The sequence below is a fragment of the Corapipo altera genome, unplaced genomic scaffold, assembly GCF_003945725.1.
Source record: "Corapipo altera isolate COAL_440 unplaced genomic scaffold, ASM394572v1 271, whole genome shotgun sequence".
NCBI lineage: Eukaryota > Metazoa > Chordata > Aves > Passeriformes > Pipridae > Corapipo > Corapipo altera.
The window spans coordinates 2,190,813-2,217,006 of NW_020884935.1; the positions used below are offsets into that span (position 1 = coordinate 2,190,813).

Below are 26,194 nucleotides of genomic sequence, written 5' to 3' on the forward strand. Positions count from 1 at the left end.
TGGGATCTCCTTCAGTACCACCTTTACATCTAAATATTTACCCATTCTTAAATTTTAGGGAAGCTTATGACTTCATTTCAGGCAAGAAAGATGTGAATAAGATAAGAGTGCAATAATAAAAGTTAAAAATTTCCAATCCAATCATGCTCTATCTTTACAAACACCAGTTAATCTGTTGATTTAATTCAGGCAATTCATGTGCAAAGAGAGTTGAAATATCTGGGCTTTTCTTTGTATTGTTCTTAATGAGTGCTGTAAAATGACTGCAAACCTGATAAAACAGTGGTAATGTGCTAAACGTGCTGTAAATGAGGGGGAACCCCAAATACAATGAATTTATGTTTTGTGATTTTTCACAGGTGGCCAGAAAGTTGGTGTAGAGGGTCATTCTCACCCTGTGAAACAAAGAAGAAAACGTATGGACTCCACACTCAAAGTGCCAACAACTAAACCAGAGACATTAAACACGAATGGTTGGACTAATGGTGATATTGTGAGGGAGAATTGCTGCTTTAAACCACTGACTTCAACACCTCTGCCTGTGGCCAAGAGCTGCAGGGCCACAGCTAATGGCAGAAAAGAGGGTGTGAATGGGCCCAGTGAACTTAGTGATAGTTTAAATCAATGTCAATCATCATTAACTGCAGAGCATAAACCAAGTGGACCAGAATCATGTTTGGAAACAACTCATTTTTCAATTAAAAATACCGAGGCTCCAGTTGCTGAAGAGCTCCAGCTTCCAGCTGAGCCCTGCAGAGAGAGTCCCCCAGCAGGAGGGAAGGCTGAGCTTCCCACCCTGAATGTGTGTGCAGAGGATGAGGAGGAGGATGAGAGTATTTACTTCAGCCCAGAGCTCTATGATGATGATGCAGAACCAGAGGAACAGGAAATCCAAGCCCCTCTCCCAACCCCTCGGGCAGACGGGAATCAGGTGGAACGTGGAAACCCCCCAGTGGCTGAGGAACCTTTTGCCATGGACGCCTCAGAAACACAAAATGTGACTGAGAAGGGCCAGGCTGGTGGCAGGAGCCCGAGTTCCAGAGTGATGCAGAGTGAGAGGAGTGAGGATAGTGCAGTTCAGGACGTGGAGGTGGCTGGGGCAGCAGGAGCAGAGCAGGGAGCAGCTCCAGGGATGGACAGCAGCAAACGGAGAGTCAGCCTGTCCAGAACACGAAATAAAGGTGTGTCCCCTTTTCCCTTGAGCAACAGCAGCCCCTGGGCACAGTGTCTGTGGGAATCCCAGTGAGCAGCTGTTCAAATGTTGCCTCACCCCAGAGCAGTGGTGGTTTTCTCCTGCTCATCTCACATGAGCTGCTCCCAGACTTGGTTTCTTATTAAACTTTTTTTGTTTGTCACTGTGAAACTTATGGAATGTGCAGTTTTCTAGAGATGCAATTAAGGTTCCTCATCCTGCCTGCGTGGTAAAGGGCAACCTGTCTGGAAATTCTAAATCCAAGCCCAAGTGGGATGTTACTTGTAATTATTGGCTGAGGAAGTTTGTCCACTACAGATTTAATTCACCATTAAATACCATAAAATAATAGTGTTTTTCCTCAGAAAGCCAAACACCCATATCATCAAATTACAGTTTTCTACATTTGTTAGGGCTTTTTTTTTTTTTTTTAATTAAATATATAGAACAGCATCTTTGCAGATCAGGTCATATGATAGATTGAGCCTGGACACCAAAATAGGTGTATTCTTCAGTACTTTGTTTCCCTCAGATTCCTTATGTCAAAATGTCTGAATGTTTTGCTATTTGATGATGATGAGAGGCTTCTTCAGAGATCTGTATTTATTTGATATGAAAATTGCTGTTTGTTTAAATTTTTCTCCTGTGAGATCTCGTTTCTTTTGATCAGGCTCTGAGTGTGTTCACATGAAAACACGTTCTCATTTGTATGCCCTACAAACACATTTTATATGCAATATAGAACAATGTAAATTTGTACATAAAGGTCTTTAAGTCTTCCTCAGTCTGTTTTTTTTTTTTTAAGTATTTTAAACTTTTCTTTCATTTATTGCAATCAAAGCAGCCAGGATTTTTCTGTAATAAAAAATATCGTGCCTCACTTTTCAAGGAAAGATTGTTCATTTCCATCACACATTAACATGAAGATGCAGCATTTTTGCAGTCTTAAGATTGGTTCATTTTTTTTTTTTGTCCGAGAGCAGAAATTAAATTATTAACTGGTTGTTTACCATAGAAGTTCATCTAAATAACATCCATCTTTGCAGAGCTGTGAACTTCTCATATCAACAGGATTTAAATTGTATCCTTGGTTCACACAGTAAATGCATCTTTTAAAATGAGATACTTGTTTGCAGGAATGGCAAGAACCCCGTTGGATTTCTTTAACCACATGATCTGGCAGTATAAGGCCTCTGGTTACATTTTTGCTGTATTGATGCTTCCTAAGGATCATGTTTTCCTGGCTTAGCTTTCCTGGGTTTCACTGAATCCTTGGATGCTGATGGGTTTGAAGTATTGAGAGGGCAGAAGCTCCAGCGTTGGCAGCAATTCAAACATCTGACACATCTCCAGATAAATACACTTAATTTCGAGTTCAGTGCTGATTAAGTGGCTGGGCTGGAGCTGTCCCACATTCCCCACCAACTGCTGGGGCAGGTGGTTGCAGCCACACTCCAAGAATTCATGGATTTGATCCTCAGGAGTCTTTAAAGCTCAGTTTTCTTAAACCAAATCTTCTGTCCCAAAGCACTTTTCACATTTGTGTGTGTCTAACTAGAAATCACTTAAGCTCAGGGCCTGTCTGCTCAGCCCAGGGCCCTTTGCCTCTTCTTTGTCTTCCAGAAGATTTGTCTGTCTTTAAATCCTTAACATTAAAAAAAAAAAAAAAAAAGAAAATCCATCTCCCTTTCCTTATCTGGAGCAGATTGTTCCTTTCTTGATCTCGTGTTGCATCTTACTTTGATTAGAAATCCTTTAAGACAAGACCTGTTGAGTGTCAAATACTTCACAATAACTTACAGCTACATTTTATAGCAAATTTCTCCTTAACCATTATTTTTTTAAAACATGAAATATCAGCATCTGTCCTACTAGATCCTATATTTTCTTGACAAATTTCTATCCACAAAAAACCTCAAATCCTGGGACAACTGATGGACAATAATCCATTATATTACTGCTGGGTTTGGGGGGTAACTCTTCTTTTGTTGTAAAAACTGTAAATTCACTCTTAATTTGTCTTTATATCTAATAACTAATGTGTTAGTGGTAAGAATGTCCTTTGTAGTTAATATATTTATAGTGATTCTCAGAATTAAAGGCTGCCCAGCCTGCAAAGAGAAGGGAAGTCAATGTACCAACTTTCCTGGAATTATTTATTTGAACTGCTCAAATCTATAAAAAATGACTGAAAATTCCTCTCATACTCTGATATCATAGCGAGGTACAATCTCTGCTGCCTAAAATAATAATAATAAAATCTTGGATTTATTTAAGGATTGAAAATTCAGAGGAAATGCAGGAGAAGAAAAGCTCCAGTTAGGAAAAGTGGCTCCAGCTGGGACAGAAAGGTACCCCCAGAGATGTGATAAAGGACCTGCTCCAAGGGGCTGCTGTTCAATGGGAAGGTGCAGGGGAGATAAGAATGATTTATTATATCATATCTGAAGTGAAATAATACAGGTGAAGCAGTTTCTTCATGAGCTGTCTGCTTTGCTGTAGGTCTCTATTCACACACTCAATAGATACCTTTGTTTCTCCTGAGAAGCACAAGGGCACCTCTCATCCTATGCAAAATTCCAAACAAATTGATAGCCTGGAGCGTTACAGACTTATAAAACACCTCATATTTTGTATGACAGTGTTTCTATTTAGTGAGGTGAAGCATTTTGAGCAGGGTGTGTATTTTAATTATTATCTAGTTTAAGTGACTGATTCAAATAGATTCCTTTGAGTATTTCAAGTAGTGTATTTCTGTGAAGCAGTTTTGACATATTTAATTGTATTTATATTGAAATGCTTCCATCTTGAGTGATTACTGTACCCAAACCAGTATTTACATGCATTTGTGTATTTTTCCTTGTTAGAAGGAAACACACAACCAGCCCTGCAAGAAAGGACTTTATTGCATTGTCTGTGGAGCTGAAATACTGCCCAAAGCAGAGGGTAAGATCCAGGGAACAGTCAAGTGTTTCAGATTTGGAATGATGAGATTTCTGATCCACCTTTTCACTTCCACAGTTTTGGATCCTGGAGGGATACTTTAGAATAACTGGATTTGGTAACTGGATAAATGCACATTAGAAATGCACTGAAGACCTGCAGAAAGTCTTTTTTTGGGGGGGGAGAAAGAGAGAGTGGTCACAAGAACAACTATTTAAAGAAGTTACTTTTTCTGGCTGGTTTCTGTTGCCTGGTTCGGTGGTGCTGCCACACTGACCTGTCTGGAGTGACAGAGGGCATCTCTTAATATTTAAGATTTAACTGAAGGCAGCTCCTCCTGACATTATGGGAGGCTGAAAGAGATGATTTGTAAGAGAGTGGCCCATTCATTGGGGCTGTTCCTTCTCAGGATTAGGTGTTAATTTGCTACCAGTTGCTGTGAGAAGCTTGGTAATATCTTGGCACAGTAACTCTGGGAATATACTACATATTTTCATGAAACTATCCAAAGTCTTACTGCAAAGCCATGTGATTACACTGGGTAACCTGCCTTGTGTTAATTTTGGTCTTCAGTCCTTGGTTGACATGAAATGGGGATTAGATTCCTTTGGAAATGGTGTTTTTGTGAGGCACTTTAATTTGGGAAGGTCTAAAGGCTGGTAATGGTAATAACAACTCTGCTACTTTTTAAAACGAGCTCCAGCTTCAGGTTCCTGGGCCACGTGTGGTAATGACCTAATTACAACATGTTCTCCTGGGTTACATGCAGGAACAATTAGATGGAGATGCTTAATACACTTAAACAAGGTAAAAAGAGAATTTAGTGAGGATTTAACTGGGTTTGGGTTTTACAAATGTGAGGGTAAGAAGAAAATTTCTTTTTGTGTGCCTTGTCAGTACATCTCAGGCCCTTGACAGAAAGCCAGTGCTGCATTTTTAGGAGGTGTTAGACATGATATGGAAGTTGTGCATTGATGCCCTTGTGTGAGCTCATCAGTGGACTGTCATTCATTTCCTTAATGTGAATTTATCAGCTTTGTCTTTGCAGTTTGGGGTGGAATCTGTGAAGCACAGTCACTGTTCTGAATCCCCGAGGTCCATGAATGCCCACAGTTACCAGGGTGTCCCTTGTCAGGGAGAAGTTTTATGTTGTTTAAACTGAACCTCAGATGAATCTGAATCCTCAGTTGATTGAGGAAAGCTAAAAAAAAAAATCTGAAAATGAAAAAATAATGGCTTTATTCAAAGTCGATTCAAACTCGCCGGTCGATTTGGGAGTAATAACAAGGGGAAAATTATCTGTTGCAAAGTAAATTTTGGACACATTAAAAAATTTTAAAGAAGGCCTCCTTCCAAGGTCCATTTACAGCAATAGAAGTCTTTTCAGTGCCTGCAGTGGGTATTGGACCAGGGCCTAAATTCCCATCTTGTAAATGTGGAAAGTTTGCAGCGTGGTGGAACAGTGCTGTATTCAAAGCCATGTGTGCACAGAGCTCTTACACCCCACTTTTTAAATTACAGGAATTTTGAGAAAAGCTTGCTACAGTACTAGTGAAGTGCAAACAATCTGGAAACTCTTCAGAAATACCAATGTAAGAAGTAAAGGATCCATTAGGAGTTGTGTGTGTAAGGTAGATGCCACTGCAGAAGATGATAATGTGATGTTGGTCATCTCAGATGCTGCAAGTCTGAGTTGTCTGAAGGAAACTTTGAAGGTTTATCAGATGCCAGTGAAAAGTGAAGGTAAATCTTTCTGATTCCTGATAAATACCAGCTAACATTTGTCAAATCCTTCAGTACCTCTTGGAAGAGATATTTAGTTTAACAATAATTTGGTGGTTGAGTCTCCATTGTTCCTGAACTTCCACACCTTTCCTTTGCTCCTATTAAATTTCTGTGAGTTTGAAGGAAATCCAATATCCAGCAATTCTTTACTGGATGTGAACAAAATGCCCTTTCTCCTTCAAGGATATCCTTCCTTTTCACAGCTTTTTAAAAGGAACATTTTGCTTCTAAAACAAGTGATTTTTATTTTCTTAAATGAAAATACCAAATCTCTCAAGATTCTGGTATTTTTGAGTCCTTTTGCCAAGGATTGTGAACGTTTTTGAAACCCCAGGAAATAGTTGAAATGAGCATAGAAGTGATCCTGCCATGCTGATAGATGTTAGTGACAACTATAACCCAGGTCTTTGATCTGAGATAAATGAGGATGATTGTTTTAAGCTTAGGAGAAGAAGTTTGGCTATTTTATGGGGTAAGGAAGCTGAGTCTTACTCTCCAAGGCACAATATTTGGCTAGAAAGCCAATAAACATGACAGAGAAACATGTGAGTCAGTGGGTTTTGTCAGGAGACTGGAAATACAGAAGTTGGAACTTGGACACTGACAGTGGTACTTGGCCAAGAAAGTAAATTATATATCATTGTTTTCTCTGAACTGGGCCATTCACAACACTGACCCCCCTCCCCTTTGACATTTTGGGAAGCTGATGGTGAGATTTTTCTCCCTTGAGAGGCTCAAAGCTCTGTGGACTCTGCACATTTAACCAAATACTGAAGATCAGCAGTTTTCCCTCCCCTCCCAAATTTCTGGGGTCTTTCTGCAGTGTTCTGGTGAAACAGAGGAGGATAATGAGACCAGAATCCTCCACACTTCTCATCACAAGTTAAAATGCCTGAATTGGGGTGTTTACCCCGTGGTTGGAGCAGAGGGGATGGGTTTGGTAGGAAATGGGATGTGGAACCCTTTTTGGTTCTCCAGGTGACAACAGGGAAGAACTTGCTTTAGTTCACAAGTGGCCACTTCTGTTGCCATCCAGTGTTGTTTGGATGGCACAGTCAATGATATGTGATTTTACCACAAGGGCTCCTTTCCAGGAGTTCCCAAATCCCCAGGGATTCCTGAGCATTCTTTGCCATCTCCTTCTCTGGCAAAATGAGAACGTGACATTTTGAAATGTGAAGTGTGACTTTGATCTGTTTTCAAATCTCTCCTGATGCCCTCTGTAAAGCACTTTTTCTTTCTCTTTGAAAGACTTGCATGGCAGTTTATCTTTAAATGCTCTTTGGGATGAGAAGGAATGTTCTCTGACAAGTTACTTACAATGCAGGAGCTGTGTCACTCAGGCCAGTTCTCCACGTCCTTTGATAGGAGCTGAGGTTACTCATTTCAGTAATAAAGTGCAGTCATGGGTAAGTCAAATCATTTTGTATATTAAAATGATTACTGAAAGATTTGTGTTAGAAATATTATAATACTGTTTCTGTAAAAGGTAGAATGAACACTTTTTATCTGGACAAATTTGATATGATTCACCTCGTTTCTGCCACAGAGATTTAAGTGAAGAGCTGAGTTCAGGTCACTCAATGTATTTGTAATTGTCTCTGCCTAATTTGGTTCAGTGTCTTATGAAAAGAGGCAGGAAAATAGCAGCCATCCATGAAAAGGAAAACCAGAACAAATCATACTTGCACAACTCTGTAGACTTGAATTTTCAGACATGTAGTTTTTATGTTATTTTTGGCACTAAAAAAAAGAAGTCAATCAGCTCCTGATGGATGAATGTGGACAAGGTCTAAAGAGTCAACAGGAAGGAATTATTTACGCATATTGTATTTCCAGCAGTGTTAGCAAACTAAATTCTCAGTAGAACACTTGGAAATGTAGATGAGAAAACTCTGTATTTTTATTGTCCTCTCAGAGCACAGGGGGTGAGGCTCCATCCTGAGGGAGCTGTGCAGGTGAGTCCAGGACACCTTTGCATTTCCCTTCATTTATACTCTGCATATAAATAGAATTGAACTATTGGAGACTAAATCTTTGCCCAAAACTGACTGTGATCTTTATGGTAAAGTCTGTGTTGTTATGGACTGTCCAAGCTCTTTGAAATGCAGTGTGATGGTGGCACAAAGGTTAAGAGACATTATTTGCCACGAATTTTGGCATTTCAAACATTACCCCTAAAATTTCATGGCGTTTTTAACATTCATTTTATATCAGAGATACTGAAGTGTTGCACTGAGGGAATTTATACTGGCAGAACATGAAATAAAGGGATCCCCTGAGGTATAATGAAAGCTGGGGGTTGAGGAAATAAACTAATTTTTGGTTGTTTTCTTTTCTATTTTGTGCGTGGAAATACTGTTATTTATTTCTAAAGGCAGGATGAAGATGAATGATAGTAGCTTTAATTTTATCATCTCTTTGCTTTAAATCTGGTGTAACTGGGAATGTATTCATGTAATTGGGAATATATTCATGTAATTGGGAATATATTCATGTAATTGGGAATATATTCATGTAATTGAAGACACACAGAATGAGTCAAAGGAGTTAAAAATGCTGATTTATTGCATGCTATCACGTCCCAGAGCAAACACATCTGCATTAAAGGGAAGGAGCTGTGATTCAGGCAGCCTCAGCTCCCAGTTCTACACTCCTGAACACAAGATTCAATATATATGTGGAGATAAAATCAACATTCTGGTTTATGCTGCTGCCTCCCCTGTGTTAAACCACAGACAGTGTCAGGAGGTATCGTGTGTCATCTCAAATTACTTCCTGTCATGTGCTGTCTGTAAATCAAGTGCAGTTGGTTCTGGAAGGCAAGGAATTGTTCATTTGATGGAAATCACACTGCTGCAGCAAAGCAGGCTTCAGATAGAATCCCTGGGTTTTAATATCTCTTATTTACTTCTGGATTTGGGCATCTTTTGAAGAGGCAACACCACGCTCATGATTTAAATGTAAAGTGGGATTAACAAATTACATTCTGTACATTTTTTAACCTACTTTTCCTGTCAATTATTTGTATTGAAAATCAGATTTTTAAATTGGCTGCTACGTTTCTCCCCATCCGATTGCATCATATGTTTCCCACTGACCTAGAAACCTCCATTAACTTATCCAGACTTTATGTGGAATCAGTGGCAGAGAAATTAATGTTACTTTTATATTCCTCAAAAGAATTTTATGTTCCTCTTTGCAGTTGTCTTTGTGAGATGGAATAGAAAACAGTACTTTGGAATTAGAGGGAATATTCTGAAACCCTAAATGTAGGGGACTTGGGGTGCTTTAAGATGTAGCTCAGCTAATGGAATAAACTGTCTTTTATATCAGTGGCACATAAATTGATGTTATTTTTTATATTCCTTTAAATAATTTTGCCTTCCTGTTTGCAGTTGTCTCTGTGAAATGCATTAGAAAACAGCACTTTGGAATTAGAGGAAATATTTTGCTGCCACAAACACAGGGGACTGAGGGTGCTTTAACTAATGGAATAAACTGCTTTCATATCAGTGGCATATAAATTAATGCTATTTAGTATATTCCTTAAAATAACCTAAATAATTGTACACTCCTGTTTCCAGTTGTCTTTGTGAAATGCAGTAGAAGATGGTACTTTGGAATTAGAGAAAATATTTTGATGCCATAAATGCAGGGGACTTGGTGCTTGAAGATCCAGCTCAGCTGATGTAACAAACTGCCTTTTGTATGAGTGACATATAAATTAACATTATTTTATATATTCCTTACAATAATTTTATACTTGTTTGCAGTTGTCTCTGTGAAATGGAACAGGAGACAGTACTTTGGAATTAAAGAGAATATTTTAATGACATAAACACGGGGGCTTCAGGGTGCTTTAATAATGCAATGAACTGCCTTTTATATCAGTGGCATATAAATCCATGTTATTTTTTATATTGCACAAGGTAAGGTAAATAATTTTATATTCCTGTTTGCAGTTGTCTCTGTGAAATGGAACAGAGGACAGTACTTTGGAATTAAAGAGAATATTTTGATGTAATGAACACGAGGGCTTCAGGGTGCTTTAATAATGTAATGAACTGCTTTTATATCAGTGGCATACAATGTTATTTTTTATATTGCACAAGATAAGGTAAATAATTTTATATTCCTGTTTGTCTTTGTGAACTGGCAGACACCACTTTGGAATTAGAGGAAATATTTTGCTGCCCCAGCCGCGGGGGCCTGGGGGTGCTTTAGCTAATGGAATAAACTGCCTTTCATATGCTAAAAGGTGAACCGAAACCAACAATTAACATTTTAAACTTATTAAGGAGTTGTTGCCGATTAGACAGTCAGCTGGTGAGACAGTAGCTTTTATATAACAGGATATTGTTTTGTTCATCATGTTGCCACATTTGGCAAACTTTTATCTTAATGCGCCTATGGGGAATTCCAGTCTGACCTCAATCTGGGTAAAGCCCCGGAGTGGCCGGAGCGGGGCGGGAGGTGCCAGGGCCCCGTCACAGACTGTATATTTGTTATTCCATGGTAATCAGATTCATCATCATTCTGTTTAATAAAGATTTCAGCTGCCACGCGAATGCATAATCGGCTATGTCTGAGTGCCCGTCTTTTGTCTCGGCCAGATTGCTAAAACTGTATTAAGCATCATTAGGCAAAAATGACGACCTTATTAATTATGTGTTTTCCAGCAGATTGGAGCTCATTATTATGCAAACACAGTACACAGAGCGGGCACCAGAAGTAGCTCATTAATGTTTCTTTCCCTTAGATTATTATTGTGAAGTGTGCATGAAATAATTGCTAATTATGTGCCTTAAATTGTACAGTGATTGTCTGGGGAGATGTTTTTCATATGGTTTAAGAGCACTGTAGAAGGCCATCAGAAGCTACAGGTTAACGGTGCTGAAGCAAGTAAACCAGAGGAAGGGAGTCACAAAACCTGCATTTTATCACACATTTTCCTGCCTGGAAGGAGTAATTAGGACAGGTCTGGATTGCTTTGTAGTTACCTCTCACTACGCTGCTTATTGTAAAAGAAATGACTCCCAGCTGGCAAATAATTTAATAGATCTGTCTGCCCATGAATAGATACAGGGGAGTTTGAACTGGGCACTTCTGGTAAAAAACCCCAGAGGTTGTGCAATGGTAAAGCTTGAGCTGGTGTGGATTCCTCATTTACACACCACCCAAATTTTGTGTGTGTCCAAACACTGCTCTTTCCCCCACGTTTCCCAGCTTTATTCCACGCTCTGTACAGACTCTTTGTTCACTGTAATTCTCCTGAAAATTTGGGAGCACGGTGGAAATGACATGTTAGGATTTGGCATCCGTCTGCAGTTTGACAACTTGGTGCTAAGTGTGTAATTGGTTTAAGCTGGTGGTGCCTCCTCCTGATCCATGGCACGTCTCCTGTAATCTGTCTGCCACCGTAGCTGATAAGACTTGGCCGCAGCCGAAGTTTTTGCGGCGCTGGAAATAAAATCCTGATCCATTAAGGGTTTGCGTGGATTTAGCTTCATAATCTGGTTTAGAAATTGTGAGTGGTCAGATCTTGGATCTGAAGCTCTGTTGTCCAAAAGATGCCACGAAAAGCGTGGCATCAGCTCCAGTTTTCCTGAGGTTGCTTTTGTTGACAGTGGCTCTTCGTGAGGCAAAGTGTTTGTGACTGGCAATTATTTATTATATATGAGCGTGGAAACAGATACCTTGGAGGGTTAGGAGGATAATAACCTTCAGCTGACATTACTTACATTCAATAATTTGAGAGTCTGACTGCATTTGGTTGATGTTAAATAGTTGCTCGTGTCAGCTGATACCACCAGCTAAATGTGGAGGTGGCTTCGTACAATTCAAGTTGAAATAAATGGAGCGTGCGAGCTATAAAACATTCTTTAAACATTTCACAGAGAATAGATCATTACTGAGCATTTATGAAGGACAGACCTATATTGCAGTTCCAAAAATCAAAATGGAATTGTTCTGCAGAGACCAAATTCTCTTTGCTGCACTGTTCACTGCTGGGCACGGGGATGTTGACTTGATAAATCACTTGACTGATCTAAATTGAAAATAGTTGGTGTGGCATTGCAGAAATAAGTATTTCCTTGGATTATTTGAAATGGCAGGGAATATATTGCTGTGAACAGGCACAGCTGCACTATTCATGCAGAGGTTCTGGGAGCATGATGATTGTAATTTTTAATAAATGCTTTCTGAATTGTCAGTGATAATATTGCACACTGATGTGTGTGCTTGTAATATAATCCCAGGGCATATAAACTCCCTTTTATAACAGCACTCAAAGCATTGCAGCTAATTGTCAAATCAGGCTGCAAAGCACTTGTGTCCACAATGGTTTGACACTGAAATGTTCAATTTTTTTTGACAATTTTCCCTTACAATCCATATTTTCTTGTCCTTATGAAATGACATTTTCTGCTCTGTATATTTAATTAATGAATTTAAATCTAATCTGTGTTATTTCCAGTGTGTGATTATATTCCATATGAAAGTCCACAGCCCCACCACACCAACTCTTGAGCATGAGGATAGTTAAGAATTTCCAGGGAATATGGGAACTCAGCTGAATTTGTGTCAATGCATTAAATATTTTCCAGGAGTCGATGCATGCTGTCAGAAGGGAAAAGCTGGGGATGACCTTGGAAAAGGTTTTTCTTGTTGCTCCTTTCTGCTGGTGCCAGAATCAGTGGTCTCCCAGGAATTATCTGTCTGAATTGCTTTCCTTGTGCTTGACACTGAATGTGGGTATTTTCCCTTGGCCACAAGGTGTTCATTCCTGCTGTCTCCATGAGGAGATCCTTGCTGGGATCAGTGCTGCTTTCAGCTCTCCGGGAATATTGTTGTTTGCTGGAGGTGTACAGCCTTTTTAAAGAAGAAAAAATGAGTTTATAACCATGGGAAGAAGCTAAACAGTGTTTCAGTAAATGCCTCGATGGTCCCAGTGTTTGTCATTCCAGAATCTTCCATGTGTTTATCATCATCCCGCTGCTTACACTGTTCTTTGGTAAGGCTGGAAGCTCTAGGTGTCAGGGACTGAAGATTTTATTCTTTATTTGATTCCTGGAGTTCTGTATTTAAGTGAAACTAAATCCTATTTAATGAGGAATGCACATCACACATCAACCTCTGAGTGCTGTCTTGCAGTTACTGGGGCTTTTGATGTCTTGTTTTTAAGGTAGGAATTTTTGATGTCTTGTTTTTAAGATACGAGTTTTCCTTCTCTTGAATTGTAGTACCAGATACCTAAAAGTTTTCCTCTACAAATGCATATTTACACAGTCACTGACAAGAAGGGGCAACTCTTGAGCAGCTACCAACTAGTTAAGGAGGGTATTGCCCCATAAACCCAGGACAGGAACGAAGCCAACCCCAAAATCATCAAATCCATTATTTCTTTCTGATATTCCAATGATAGTCCTCACTCAATCTGTAACATTTAACAGTGCCATTTCGCTCTTCCCACAGTTTAATTGTCATTAATCATGGATGTCTCCATGCCTGTGAGGTGTCCTCAGGAGGGTGAATGGACGTGCCAGTTTTCCGTGGGTTGGCGCAGCCCCGTTGGTCTCCCCTGGCAGACCAGAGTGTCAGGAGGTGTCAGACCCAACTCAAAAAGCTGCTCAGCAGAGGTGCAGCCCAGACAAGAGGGCCAGTGCTTGGAGGCAAGGCAGTAAATGTAATAACTTCTTATCTTTCCCACCTGGAAGTTTATCTTTCCTTCCTTTGTCTGGGTCAGACACAAGTTGTGTGGCTTCCCCTGAGGATTGCAGGTTTATCTGCAGCATCTCATACAACGGGATGGTCTTGTTGGTGAGGAGGGTTTTTATCACTAGTGCTGCCAAATTATTGCCATGTAGATGTGGTGTTGGGTCCATGATCTCCTGCCTCTCTCCCTCCAGGACTGCACTGCCAACATGGACTGCTCTGGGAAGAAGGCACGTGTGGAAGCAGCTCTGGCCATGGGGGCTGCTGCAAAATGTCTTCTGAGCAAACCTGTGTCAGCACAGAAGGAAAGGCTTGGGGGTCATCAGCTAATTATTTTTTAAATTCAAGGCTGGACTGCCAAAGCCACTTTATGTAGTCCTTTTTTTTTAATACAGAAATAGCATAAATGAAATATTGATTCATCTCCTCCCTCCCTTCTCACGCTGGCATTCTGAAGTTAGATGTCAGCCTTATTTGAATTCCACTATCTTGAAATTTGCTTTAAAATACATATTATATCTTTGAATATTTTTTAGATATATAAATACAGGAAGCAAAATTAGTTTTAGGCTTGCCCAACATATATTAATATTTTCTTAAAGTGCTGAGACAGTCCCAGCACTGTGATTCATTGTCTGTCTGGTGCTGATAATCAAGTGATCTTTCATCAGGCAAGGCCAGAGCTCACTGAAGCTGTGAGTGGCAAAATGCAATCATTTTACTCGCTTCCTGCTGCAAAAAAAGAGTCAGGTTTGGTTTAAATAAACTCAGGTATCATTGCAGATGGAAAGGTTCTGTCCTTCCCCTCTCCTGGCTCACTCTGGGCTTCGGTCCCTCTGCTCCATGAGGGCAACTCTTGGAGAGTCTGCCTTGCAAAAGGCATCTCTGGAATGGTTTGGATTAATAATATTACCATTTTTGTGGGATTATTTTTATACTGGCTTATTTCAGGCATCTGATTTGTGGTCCAAATGTTTTTTATCACTAAAATGAGAGCAGGGATGTGAAGAAGCACAAAGTTAGTGCGCTGATAGCTGATGCTTCAAAGTTATGGAAAATGTCCAGTAGCAGCTGCTGAAATTCCAGCTTCAGCATTCCAATTGTTTTATATCCCAATGAGCAGCCATTGTTGCAGGCCAGTATTTTATCCTGATTGTGGCAGGCACAGAGTGCAGCTGCCACTGACCCCTCCAGCAGGGTAACAAAACCCCTCTTTGTTATCACTCTGGGAAATGTCGTGGCCATTGTGGGTGTGAATTCAAACCAGCATCCCAGTCATGCACAGGGAAATGAAAAGCTCCACAATTCCTTGACAGGAGTCTAAATGTCTCTTATTAATTGTTATGGTAAAGGTCTTTTTTAAAATTGTATCTTGTTACATAATTAAAATCCAGCCGAAGTAGTTGAAGCATCTAAACTTCTCATCATAAATTTTAATATACTGAACTCTCCTTTCTTATAAATTTCTGTGCTGTTATAAATCCCCAATCAAGGTAAGAACATTTTTGCAGTTTAACTTTTCCTCTCCAAGTGAGTTTGGGCTTTCAAGTGGTTGGACAGCAGCTTTACTGAGTGAGAGCCCTTTTTCACACCCCAAGAGCCAAGTGGCTGCAGCAGAATAAAAGAATCAGATTTGTTGCAGATGTTTCCTACCTCCCATTCTGGGTTCTGTGAGCCAGAATTGCTAGGAAATTAGGATAGAATTGATTTCTGTGATGTGAATATGCTGTTCTAGCATTTGCATAATTAAACTCCACTTAGCCTGTGGAATGCAGGGAGCAGGGATACTCCCTGGAGTACTTACACCCAGCTTGCTCAGTGGAGGAATTCTGCTTTGGGAACTCCTCTAGCTCTTAAATTGCAACCATACAGCAATAATATAAGGTAGGGGGGGTGGAAAGACAGACAATTACCACCATTCTTCCATATGTAATTTGTGTATGGGATCGGTTATTTTTATTGTTGAAGTTCAGAGTTTCTTCCTCCTGATGAAACACAAACGTTTGGCCAAATGGTTTCCCTGAAGGGAGTGAAGCCAAGGATAAATTTGGTTCTTTCTCCTCTCTGAATGGCTTGAAATAATAATAATAAAAAGAATTGGCTAAGATTTCAAGTTTTCCTGGTGTTTATGGATAGATGTGTGGCTGTACAAAGGTTTAGCCTTGTCTTTCTTCAGGGGAGGAGGAAGGTTCTCAGATAAAGCAATACCTCAGCACTTCTGAATTCCTGTAAATCCTGCAGATTTAGGCTCTCTCTCCTACAGTTTCCCACTACAGAGGTGGGAAAAACTTCTGTATAAGTTTCATCATCAGGTGCTTTGAAGTGGTTCAAGATTATCCATCAGTCTGAATTATGGCTTGGGGGACTTGTGTCAGTCTTCTGCCATTTCCAGGCTTCCATGGGTTATTTTTAAAGACATAATAATTGAAAAATAATGCATGTTTTCCTTTTAATTGATCTTCTTATCAGAAGCTTCCATGTATATATAAGACTAATTTTTTTTTTGTTTATACAGTGTAGAAAATGGTGGGTTGAGCTTAAGAGAAGAGTCAAGAACTGCTCTTGGGCAGTTCTGACATCGAGGTTTTCTATTTTATAAACCTCAGCTGCACTTCACACTTGTGGAAACTCCAAGTGTCCCTCTTATTTTTAACAGCAGCCCAGGGTATGGTTGAAAGAGGCATATTTCCATTTTGGCTTTTGTTTGAGCAGCTTCCAAAACATCATTCGATTTCTTTTTTTTTTTTTTTTTTCCCTTTTTTTTATTTTCTGGAAAATTTGCCAAGTCTAGCTCAGATTAAGTTTCTTTGTTAGATTTGTTCTTTTAAGCATCTGGATCAGAAATTGTATCCCATGCTCTGTAGTAATGAAACATTTGGAAATCATCTGAGAAATCATAGTAAGCCCTGATAGTACTGTACATTCTTTTTTTCAAGTAAGAAATATGCAGCTCACAGAGTAGTTTGAGGTGGGGTTTTTTTTGGAGTAAATGTTATTTTGTTTGAACCACCCTACCTCATCCTTTTGGGACACAAGCAGGCCCTGTTATCTCTCAAACTATTGCCATCTCTTGTATCACAGCACAAAGTCCTGATTTGCTTGATGCAGACCTATCATGCCAAATTTTAACCTTCTGCCCTATTTATGGGTGGGAAAATAAAATAAATAAAGGTTGTTTTTATTGTAGCTCATAAAGCCACAGGCTGAGGGATGATTGGGTTTGGTTTTTCTGATCCACTTCTGCCTTTAAAAGCTGAATCCGTAGTGTATATGTAAGTTCATCAACACAGCTAAACCCCTCTTTTACTGGTTCAAAATGAGCCATTAGAATTTATACTAATAGAAAAAATGTTTTTCTCGTGCCATAAACGTGAGAGCCATTGTATAAAGTCAGTCTGCTCATACTGTACTTGCAGTATAAATTTTATTGAAGAGAATAGAGTTTGTTGAAGAGAAACAGATCTGGACCCCAGTGGTAAAGAACTGGCACATCCTCTTAATTAGCTGGAATTGAAATCTTTGTCCATTGAAGGCAGGCTGGGGAAAAGAAGAGGAGGCACTTGGGGAGTTTGGCAAGGAATACGTGTGTTTTGCATTACTTTTTTCGGCAAATGTATTTATTCCCTGAAAAGAATTAAGTGCTGTAGCCAAAACACTCCTTGCATTCCCCCACAGTCTGCTGGCCACATGATCCCCTGGGATTAAGGGCCCAGCTTTGCTTTGGGTGGGTTGGTGAACGCAGATGTCTGAATGTTAATGAGCAGCACTTTAACTTTTATTAATTTATTTCCCCCGCTATTTGGTTGCTTTGAAAGTCATGCGAAGTAACAGGAGAAGTGCCAGGAATAGAAGCAGAACGTTGCCTTTCTTACAGCTGGATTTCAACTCTCAGCTGATAAAACAGAGCCCAAATACAAACCACTTGTTGCTTGGGGTTTCGTTATGAGTGTCACCTTCAGGGAACGAGTCAGAGCCAATTTTCTCTTCAAGAGGGTGGAATTCTCACTTGTGTTATCTCCTGCACTTTGTTCTGTGGTGTCTCTTGTAAAATCTCTTTCTGCACAGTTCGTGTTTCAGTTTTTAGGTCAGAAATACTCAGCCTGGCTAGAAAGGCACGGGCAGGGTGGGTAATCAAAGGGGACAAGTCAAAGAGGGGCTGGTCAATAATACAAATTTGCCCTTGGTCTGGAAGTTTATCCAACTGAGTCAGTGAAATCTCCATTGTTTCACATTGGCTTCCATAAAAACTGTTGGATACCCTGACAGAGGAATTTATACCAATGTTTAATCTCTGTGTGGTGAATAATCAGTTTGCTCCTGGGATAGACACAGGCTTGGAGCCTCATGGATTCATCCATTTCCCTGGCCCTGGAGGTATTTTGTGCCCCAAGGAGTCATTTCTCTGATTTCCAAATGTTGGGTTGAGTTTGCCTTTAAAGGCTGATTTCTGGCCCCCTTCTGTGTCACCCAAGATCATTTCTTTTTCATTTTTTCCCCCAAATTTGGAGCCTGTTTGCTCTACTGGGAATGTTTTTGTGTTGGGGAAGGAGAAAGTAGCGTGGATGGTTGTACAGGAGCAGGAAAAGGCAGATGGCTGCTCTGCTAATGGGGCTTCTCCATTTGATCCCACAGGGAGAGGGACCTTTTCATTGTCACAATTTCTCAAAGCTCATTGATTTTTCATTCTAGCAGGATTTGTTTGCTTTTGAATCACTGCTGTGCTGTTGTCATTAGATGCTGGACCTTTCACTGGCCTGCACATTTCACTGGTTTTTCAATACTTGCTCTTTTAGGATTCCAGCACAGAACTTCTTCCTTCCCCCTCTGCATTGACAACACTCATTAGATTCTAAATAAACCAGGCACAGTCATCCTTTTTTATTGTTTATAATAATCTAAATGCAACAGGATATATTTTACAGTTTTAGCTTAGCGCTGCAAAATACCAAAATAAAAATTTACCAGGACAATTTTGCTTTCTAATTCAGCAGCTATGTTTCATTATATACTATTTTTTTCCTCCCAAAATACTTTTAAAAAGCATTTCCTTGATTTAAACAAAACAAAACCCACAGGAGATACTCTGGATGAAACGTTAATGCCTTGAGATCAAGGTTGCAAAACTGCACCAAGTTTTGGGAAGCTGTTTGCTTAAGCAGGAACAGCTGCACTCTTGTATTGCCTCTCTTTTAATTAGTTGAACCCACTTCCTCCACTCTGTGCTTCCTTGTGGTCTGGATCTGGAAAATATGAAAATAAGGATTTAATAGAGATTCGTGTTTACTTACTTCTGCACTGGGGTTTATAGCCCAAATTAACGTAACTTAAGTTTTCTCTTCTCCTCTATTTATCGTCTTATCAGTAATATTTTTAGAATGAGCTGAATCCTGATCCTTCAGATCTTTGTTCCCTGTGGTTCCAGCTGTGCCAGCTGGTTCTTGGCATCGGCCAAGCTCTTCTTTGGGGCTGTTTCTCTGCTTCAGAGCTCGTGTTTTATTGTATTTTATTGTATTAACAGGGTGCTGTTCCTGTCACGGGAGGGTTGGGGCTGATTGAAGTCAATTCTGAGTCATTAGAGATGCCACTGCTTTGCTTTTTGGCAGGAGCTGGAGCTTTTGGCAGCCCCTGGAGCCTGTTTGGCAGCACTGACTGGAGGTTGGGTCCCCCTTGGTGACTGTGTTTTTCGGTGACAGGACTCTCAGCTCTGCTGGGTTTGTATTGTCAGAATTTAATCTCCATCAAAACCTGCAAGGGAGGTGATTTCTAAAGGGGGTGGGAGCAGTTCTGCTCCTGCACAGGAACAGGAATGTCAGTCATTGTGATGCTCCATGGCACACTGAAGGAAAAAGTTGAAATGTTAGCATTGGCACTCCATATTAAACCAAAATACCTCAGCAGGCCACTGAGAAGTTAAAATCATAGCCCAGGTCTAACTCTCTTCTGGGGCTTTTGTCTATGAATGATTTTTAAAGAATTATTAAGTTTATGAACAGGTGAAATGGCAGACATAGGTAATACCTAAAGCTCGTGGTGGTTGAAGGGTTTAACATCACCTTAAATCCACTTTTGTCACTGGTGTGGATGAGAGGGGGTGACAAAAGTGCATTTTATAGCAGAGACAGTTACAGACCCTCAGTCCAAGTTGTTGAAATGCTCTTCAAGAGCTACTCCATAAAGTCCAGGAGTGTGGGTGTGTGTCAGGTCCAATCAGTGTCATGGTGGAAAAGCCTGGGTAGGTTTTTGGGCTTATAATGTAAAAATATTCTGGTTTGCAAAAGGTATCCGAGGTAGAAAAGGGTCTGAATGATTAATACTTTTGCAAACAAATGTACAGATTGCTGCTTATCTTCCCCCAAGTTAGATTAAAACCCCTCTTCTAGTGATAAGAATTTATGGGAATCTCTGTTTCCATGCTAATATTTTTTAGGTATAAAGGAGGAAATATGCCTGATGATATTAATTTGCTGTTAACTAATATAGTACAACAGCAGCAAGTGGCAGTTAATCTATCAAACCCCTGCCATGACATCTTACTTGTTGTTTTAATATGTTATAAGCATGAAATGTGTTTTTCAGGTATGTTTTACATTTGCACCAGGTAATGGAAAGTACAATATATGACGTGCTTGTGCCCCAGAGGAAACTTTTAAACAGAAATAATTGAATGCAATAAATCATCCCCTGCCTTACTTGCTGGATCTTGGAGCCCACACTTCCAGGGGAGTTGTTGGGAGGGACAGGAGGACTGTGCAGATCCACTGCCCTCACCCTCCATGTGTTCACTTTGTGCTACAAGATCGTAGAGTAAAAAAAAGAGAGAGAGAAAATTAAACCCTTTCTTTTTTTCCCCCTGAGATTTAGAGCCTTATTCCAGGTTGCTGTTACAATTGGTAGGAAGACTGTAGTCTTTCAAATAATTAGGAACATCCACAAGCCAATAAATCTGTCCTGAGATTTTCATTTGGCCGTGGATGTTGGGGAGGTTTGTGTTTGGCTGTGTCTCTGCACGGGTGATTTATCAGGTGTTTATTTGCAAAAGTTCTCCTTGTACACAGTGCTGAGATGATTTGATGCACGGTAGGTTTAATAACTTAAATGCTTGGATTATTATCCCTGTTTTAGGGTTTATTTACTCCCTTATCAGAGGTTAATCTGAAAGAATTCCTTGTTAAAGAATATGCAGCGTGGGTTAGTTGATGCCTCACCTTTCAGAGCATCTGGTTCAGCACCATGTGGTGAATATAAGCTTCAACAGAGTAAATATTGTCCTTTATTTTTGGAAATTCAAGGTACCATTTGATCATGCCATGGCCACTTGGGGTTGAGCTGCTTTCAAAGTGGTGAGATGTTGTGCTGAAAGCTGCTAAGGATATCTAAATGGAAGAGTTTTAGGGAGGAGGAATGATGTGGATTATGAGTAATCCAGTCAAAATAAATGTAGCCCAGGCTTGCAGTGCTGGCTCATCCCCACCCAGGTGTTTGTTTAGCAGGAAGACCCGATGAGGGAGGAATTCCACTCCCAGCTGGTTGGACAAGTCCAGTGTCAGGTTGGTTCAGTGCCAGAATCAGCCAGGCTTTGTTCTGAACTCTTGCTTCTAAATGCTTTCAATCATACCCCAATTATTGATCTCTCAACACAATGAATGTTCTATTGAGCTGTAATATAAATATTAAAGACATTATAAGTGGCTCTGTAACTTCCTCTGTGCTTTCATCTTTTAGAGCTGCAGATACCACACAAATGCTTTTATTCTGGTAACAGGACAGAGTGAAAAACTCAAATTGTTTCTCAAAATATAGCTGCTGGTTTAAACCTGGGCTGGAATCTCCTCCTTCGGAGAGGCCTGTTTTTAAGAAAATCTCAGCTTAAGTCCTACTTAGCTTAGAATTCAAAATATCACCAGCAGACTAAAACATGGTGGCTGAAACCAATTGCAAACAGATGGGATTTTCTTATTCTGATTGGCCATATGTTGCCATAGGGGAAAAAAATGGAAAAATCCAGACAAAACATAACTCATCTAAAGGACATGACCTTGATAGTTCTTGACTGCTTATATGGAATTTTTTTCTAACACAGAGAATATTTTAAATATATTTGTAAAAGAAAGGGGTGCAGTGCTTGTTTAGGTAGTTTAGAGGGAAAATACAGCTTTCAGAAAAGAAAAAAAAACAACCACAAAACCACCAGCAAAATCTCTGCCATTGACACAGGTGTAAGCAGAGAGCACAGAAAGCAAGTTTAAGATGAATCATTCAAAGCCTTTCTCCTGGGCATTCCTTCATGGAAATGAATAATAACTGTAAGTGTCTGAACAATGTAAATCACACTTGCACTTGGAAAACCCCTTAAAATACAAACCTGCTCTATTTCTAATAGACTGGGAAGTTTATGGCTTTAAAAAGTGCAGTTTTATGGGACTTACTTTAGGAATAGTTCATATTCACTTCCTTTTTAGACTTAAATTCCCATCTAATCCCACTGATTATTTGTAATAAAGAGTTAAAATTATTGTTGCTATATAGAAATATAAATTAAACACTTGTAAAGGTACATGGACTTATAATGCTGTAAGTGCTTGTGTTGTCTGTATCTTTTGACTATAGGATGTATAAATCCATTAACAGAGGTAGGAGTTGTCTGATTTGTCTGTCTAGATTTGTATAATATATAATTTTATGTAATTTCTATAATGCATTTATTTACAAATCTCTAATATCCATATTTTTACGAATCACACACATTGTTGTTCACATATTTAATATTCTGCATCATTTCTCTGCCATCTCTAAAGCTGGTACCAGGTGCTCCAGAATGTTTCTCATGGCCTTGCACATTTTAAACTTGCCACAGGACAGAATCCATACCTTGGCAAATCCATTTAGCCTCGATTTTAACCACCCTTCTCCACATTGGACCTCGGGGACCCCCTCAGTGGGCTTTGGGTGGATTAATAACACAACATGCAAAGTAAGTTGACAGTAAAACTTTCACTGGTGTTTGGCTGAGCTCATGTAAATATGATACTGATGAAGTGTGACTAAATCCCTGGTCCAAAACTCCAACTCCTTTTGCTTAGAACTTGAAGGTTATTATGGAGGTGTATTATGCATGCAGAAAGTAATTGAGGGGTTTTCCCAGTGGAGGTTTATATATGATGTACAGGGGGTTCTGCTTAGTTTAATTCCTATTAAAAGTGTGTTACAGTAACACTGAATGTATTGTTGAAAGTATCAATGAACTTCAGAGTTCAGTTCATCTTCCTGTTCTTAACTTGCCCTGTTTTGCCTCCTTGATATAACTAAAAATACATCTAAAAGGATTTATTATGATTAGGGCATTTTCAAGAAGGTTTCTTAAGCACTTTAAAGCAGGTTTAATTGAAATAATGTTTCCTTTTTCCATATCAAACCCTTCTGTTTTGGAGCAAGTTTTGCAAACATTATATTTTCACTGCTCTCTTAAAGAAGATAAAATAAGAGAAGTGACTCTCCCAAGTTGTCTCATTTGAAAATTCATTGTATTGGTTTAAATAGTTTATGCCATATTATAGGATATAGTAATTTAAAACAAACTTCAAGTAGAGTAAGGAAGCCCAGGAAATGCCATTTTTTTCTGTAATTAGATTTTAAAAGCTTATGTTTTTCTAGTTTCATGGAGTGCATTGGTTCTCTGCATCAATGGTAAATGTGAGGAGGTATTCAGAGACTTCTAAAAGGAGGAAAAGACAAGAATCTGGTGATATCTTCAAGGAGAAGATCTACTAGAGTTGCATAAAACTTCTTTAGACATGTTTAGGATTTGCATGGCACGGGCTGTACTTGCTTGGGCCTTACAGTGTGTACAGACTTTCTGGTCTGGGGGGTGAGCAGGGATTGGGGTGGTTTGGAAGAAAAGTCTTGTTTGCACAAGGCACAGAAGGTAAAATTGGGAAGAGCATCCATCAATCAGAGAAATCACTGAAGGATGGGAGCAGACAGACCTTCTAGTCTGGGCCCTCACACAGAGACAAGATCAAATATAATTAGACCATCTTTGTCAAATATTCATCATCCTAAAAATCTCCACTGAAAGTTCCCGTGTGCAGCCTTAATCTTGGCTGCAAATTGAGCTCCTTTCTCGCCGTGTCTCCAGCAGCAGGGGAGGGGGACACTTTTCCAAGGAGAGCTCATCAAGCACGCGTTGAAAGGTTTGGGAGGAGCCGACTTTTGTAACAATGCAGAGTTAAATTTAGTGCAAACGTTCCGAAGAGGAGTAGCAGCTGCTGAAAGACGAGCGGGGGCAGCCCTGTATTGTTGTGACCCTGCCTTCTGTGGACCTGTCAGGATGAGAAATCATATATTCAAAAGTAAGAAACTGCACACAAAGCAAATCCTGCATGAGCTTCTGTGTCCAGATCCTGCCCAGATCCTGCCCACCTGGAGCCTGGCAGAGCCAAACAGCAGCAAAGTGCCTTGGTTGGCTGGAGGTTACAAGCAGTGGTAGATCTGTGGGGTAGGATTGTGAGAGAGGAAAAACACACCTGAAAAGGACATTTTTATCACTGCTGCCTTAGTTCCAAAGGAATCACTGGAAACTTGATTATTTATTTAAAAATGATAACCAGAAAAAGGGTTTCTAATGACAAAAAAAAATGAGCTCAGCAATGAAGGAGAAGTGTTTGATGTACATAATAAAAGGCTCTGGTGCTCCTCATGCATTGCTGAATTCAGTTGTGAGACTCCTCAATACGGGTTGTAACATGTGCCTCGTGCGTAAATGGATTCCAAGAGCAATTAGAAATGCTCGTGGAAGAAAGCTCTGCAACAAGAATTGATTTAATTATTTCAAGAATTGAGAGCAAGATGTTAATAAAGAAGAAACACCCTCCCAGCTCTGGAAATGCATAAACTGGGAGCTGGGCTAGGAGTCATTGCAGTTCTCCTGATTTTTTTCCTCTCTGTGGTCACTCCTGGCCACTCTCAGAGTGTGGGTTCAGGTGGATGTTTAGCCTGGCCCAGAACAGTTTTATTAATGTTGGTGGAGACCTTGGGACATCCACAGCCCAACCTCCTGCTCTGAGCAGGATTTAACTTGGACCAGGTTTCTTGGGACCTTGTCCAACCTCAAAAACTTCCAAGGGAGGGTGGAGATTGCCCTGCCTCTCTTGGCCTCTGTTGCACTGCTCAGTTCTCCTCTCAGGGAGGATTTTTTGTTTCCTTCCATCCAGTCAGAACTTTGTTTTCATTCCTGACCACAGTCTCTTGTCCCACATCAGTGAGGGAGCTCAGATCCATCTCCTTGGGAATCTTGCAGGTACTGCTGTGCCCCCCTTTAAACCTGCTCTTCCCAGGCTCCAGAAGCCCATTCCCAGCTCCTCCCCTGCTGAGCTGGCTCCAGTTCCTCAGCCTGTCCTTCACTGGGGGTCCAGGATTGGGCAGATTTTTTGGCTGCCTGTTCCCTCAGTTCTGGCAGAGCCTGAACCAAGTGGTGCTGGACAGTCTGACCTGAGGCCTGGGATTAAACTGCTGGTGGGATTTACCCGTGGGGGATTTTGGGGATACCTGAATCTTCCTATTCTTGTCCTGGTGTGTGTGTTTGTGCTCACACAGCTCTGCCCACACCTTCTAAAGTGGGTTCAGCTTTCACAATTTGGCCACTTGCAATGAAAAGTTTCCATCCACCCTCTAATCTCTCAAATCCAACTTAGATGTAAAGGTTCTGTATAGAGAAAAGAAAATAAAACCGTCAGAGTTAGGCAGTAAAAAAATAAATATACTAAGGACTGTGAAATGGTGTTAGTATTCCAGTGCAGTCTGTAATATTATTTTTCCTTTTACTCTACCAACTATTCCAATTAAATTAAGTACCTTTTTTGTGTGGTATCAGTATAGAGTGGATATTAATTTGTCTCTTGTGCTTGAGAAAAGAATGTAGTTAATATACTTTATAGCAAGGTCTTGCTATAAAATATTTATCTCTGGAATGAATATGATTATTGTAGGGACACAGTGCTTAGATGTTCATTGAAATGTAACAAATATATATTCAGTAATCCTGGAGCTGTTTATTTAACTGAATTAAATCAATAGAAGTCTAGTTGGTACCTTTAGTAAGGTATAAGACCTTTTATACATCAAATAAGTGATACAAAAACAAAACTGGCTTTATTATGGAAGGGAAATTTTTATACTTTGTTTTTGTTGTGTCCCAAATTCAATGTAATTTTTATTATTCTCTACTTCGAATTTCAGTCAAACATTTGACCTTTAAAGAGAGGGTTTTTTCTCCCCAGCTTTGATTTCAGTCTCACTTTAGAACCAGACCTTGGAGGGCTGCAGGTACCTCGAGCTTCTGAAGAGTCTTTCTGTTATGAAGAGTGGGCTTTTTACTTTAATTAGTTCCGTGGGCTGTGAGTATTCCTGGTGTACCTACACCATAAATAGAATAGTGTGGTGCAAGATAAAGAGGGAGGGGGCAAACCTACCCTGCCTTTGCAGCCTCCTGTGTGTCTTTGCAGATGTATTTCAATGCAATCATTAACCAGGTTTCATCATCCCTGTGCCCTTATTGTA

The 26,194-nt window shown here is 39.9% G+C and overlaps 1 protein-coding gene across 3 annotated transcripts in view; it reads left to right on the forward strand.

The window, feature by feature from the left end:
- Positions 1-26,194, forward strand: part of BRIP1 (BRCA1 interacting protein C-terminal helicase 1) — a 96,789-nt gene that overhangs the window by 48,935 nt on the left and 21,660 nt on the right. For 2 of the 3 annotated variants that reach the window (XM_027660382.1, XM_027660383.1), the window contains exons 21-25: positions 360-1,181; positions 3,470-3,543; positions 4,060-4,138; positions 5,657-5,878; positions 7,172-7,329. In XM_027660382.1, the coding sequence (XP_027516183.1) occupies positions 360-1,181; positions 3,470-3,543; positions 4,060-4,138; positions 5,657-5,878; positions 7,172-7,329 (1,355 nt within the window). Of the gene's footprint in view, positions 1-359; positions 2,280-3,469; positions 3,544-4,059; positions 4,139-5,656; positions 5,879-7,171; positions 7,330-26,194 lie in introns of those variants that run through there. The other variant, XM_027660384.1, reaches the window with a different exon arrangement.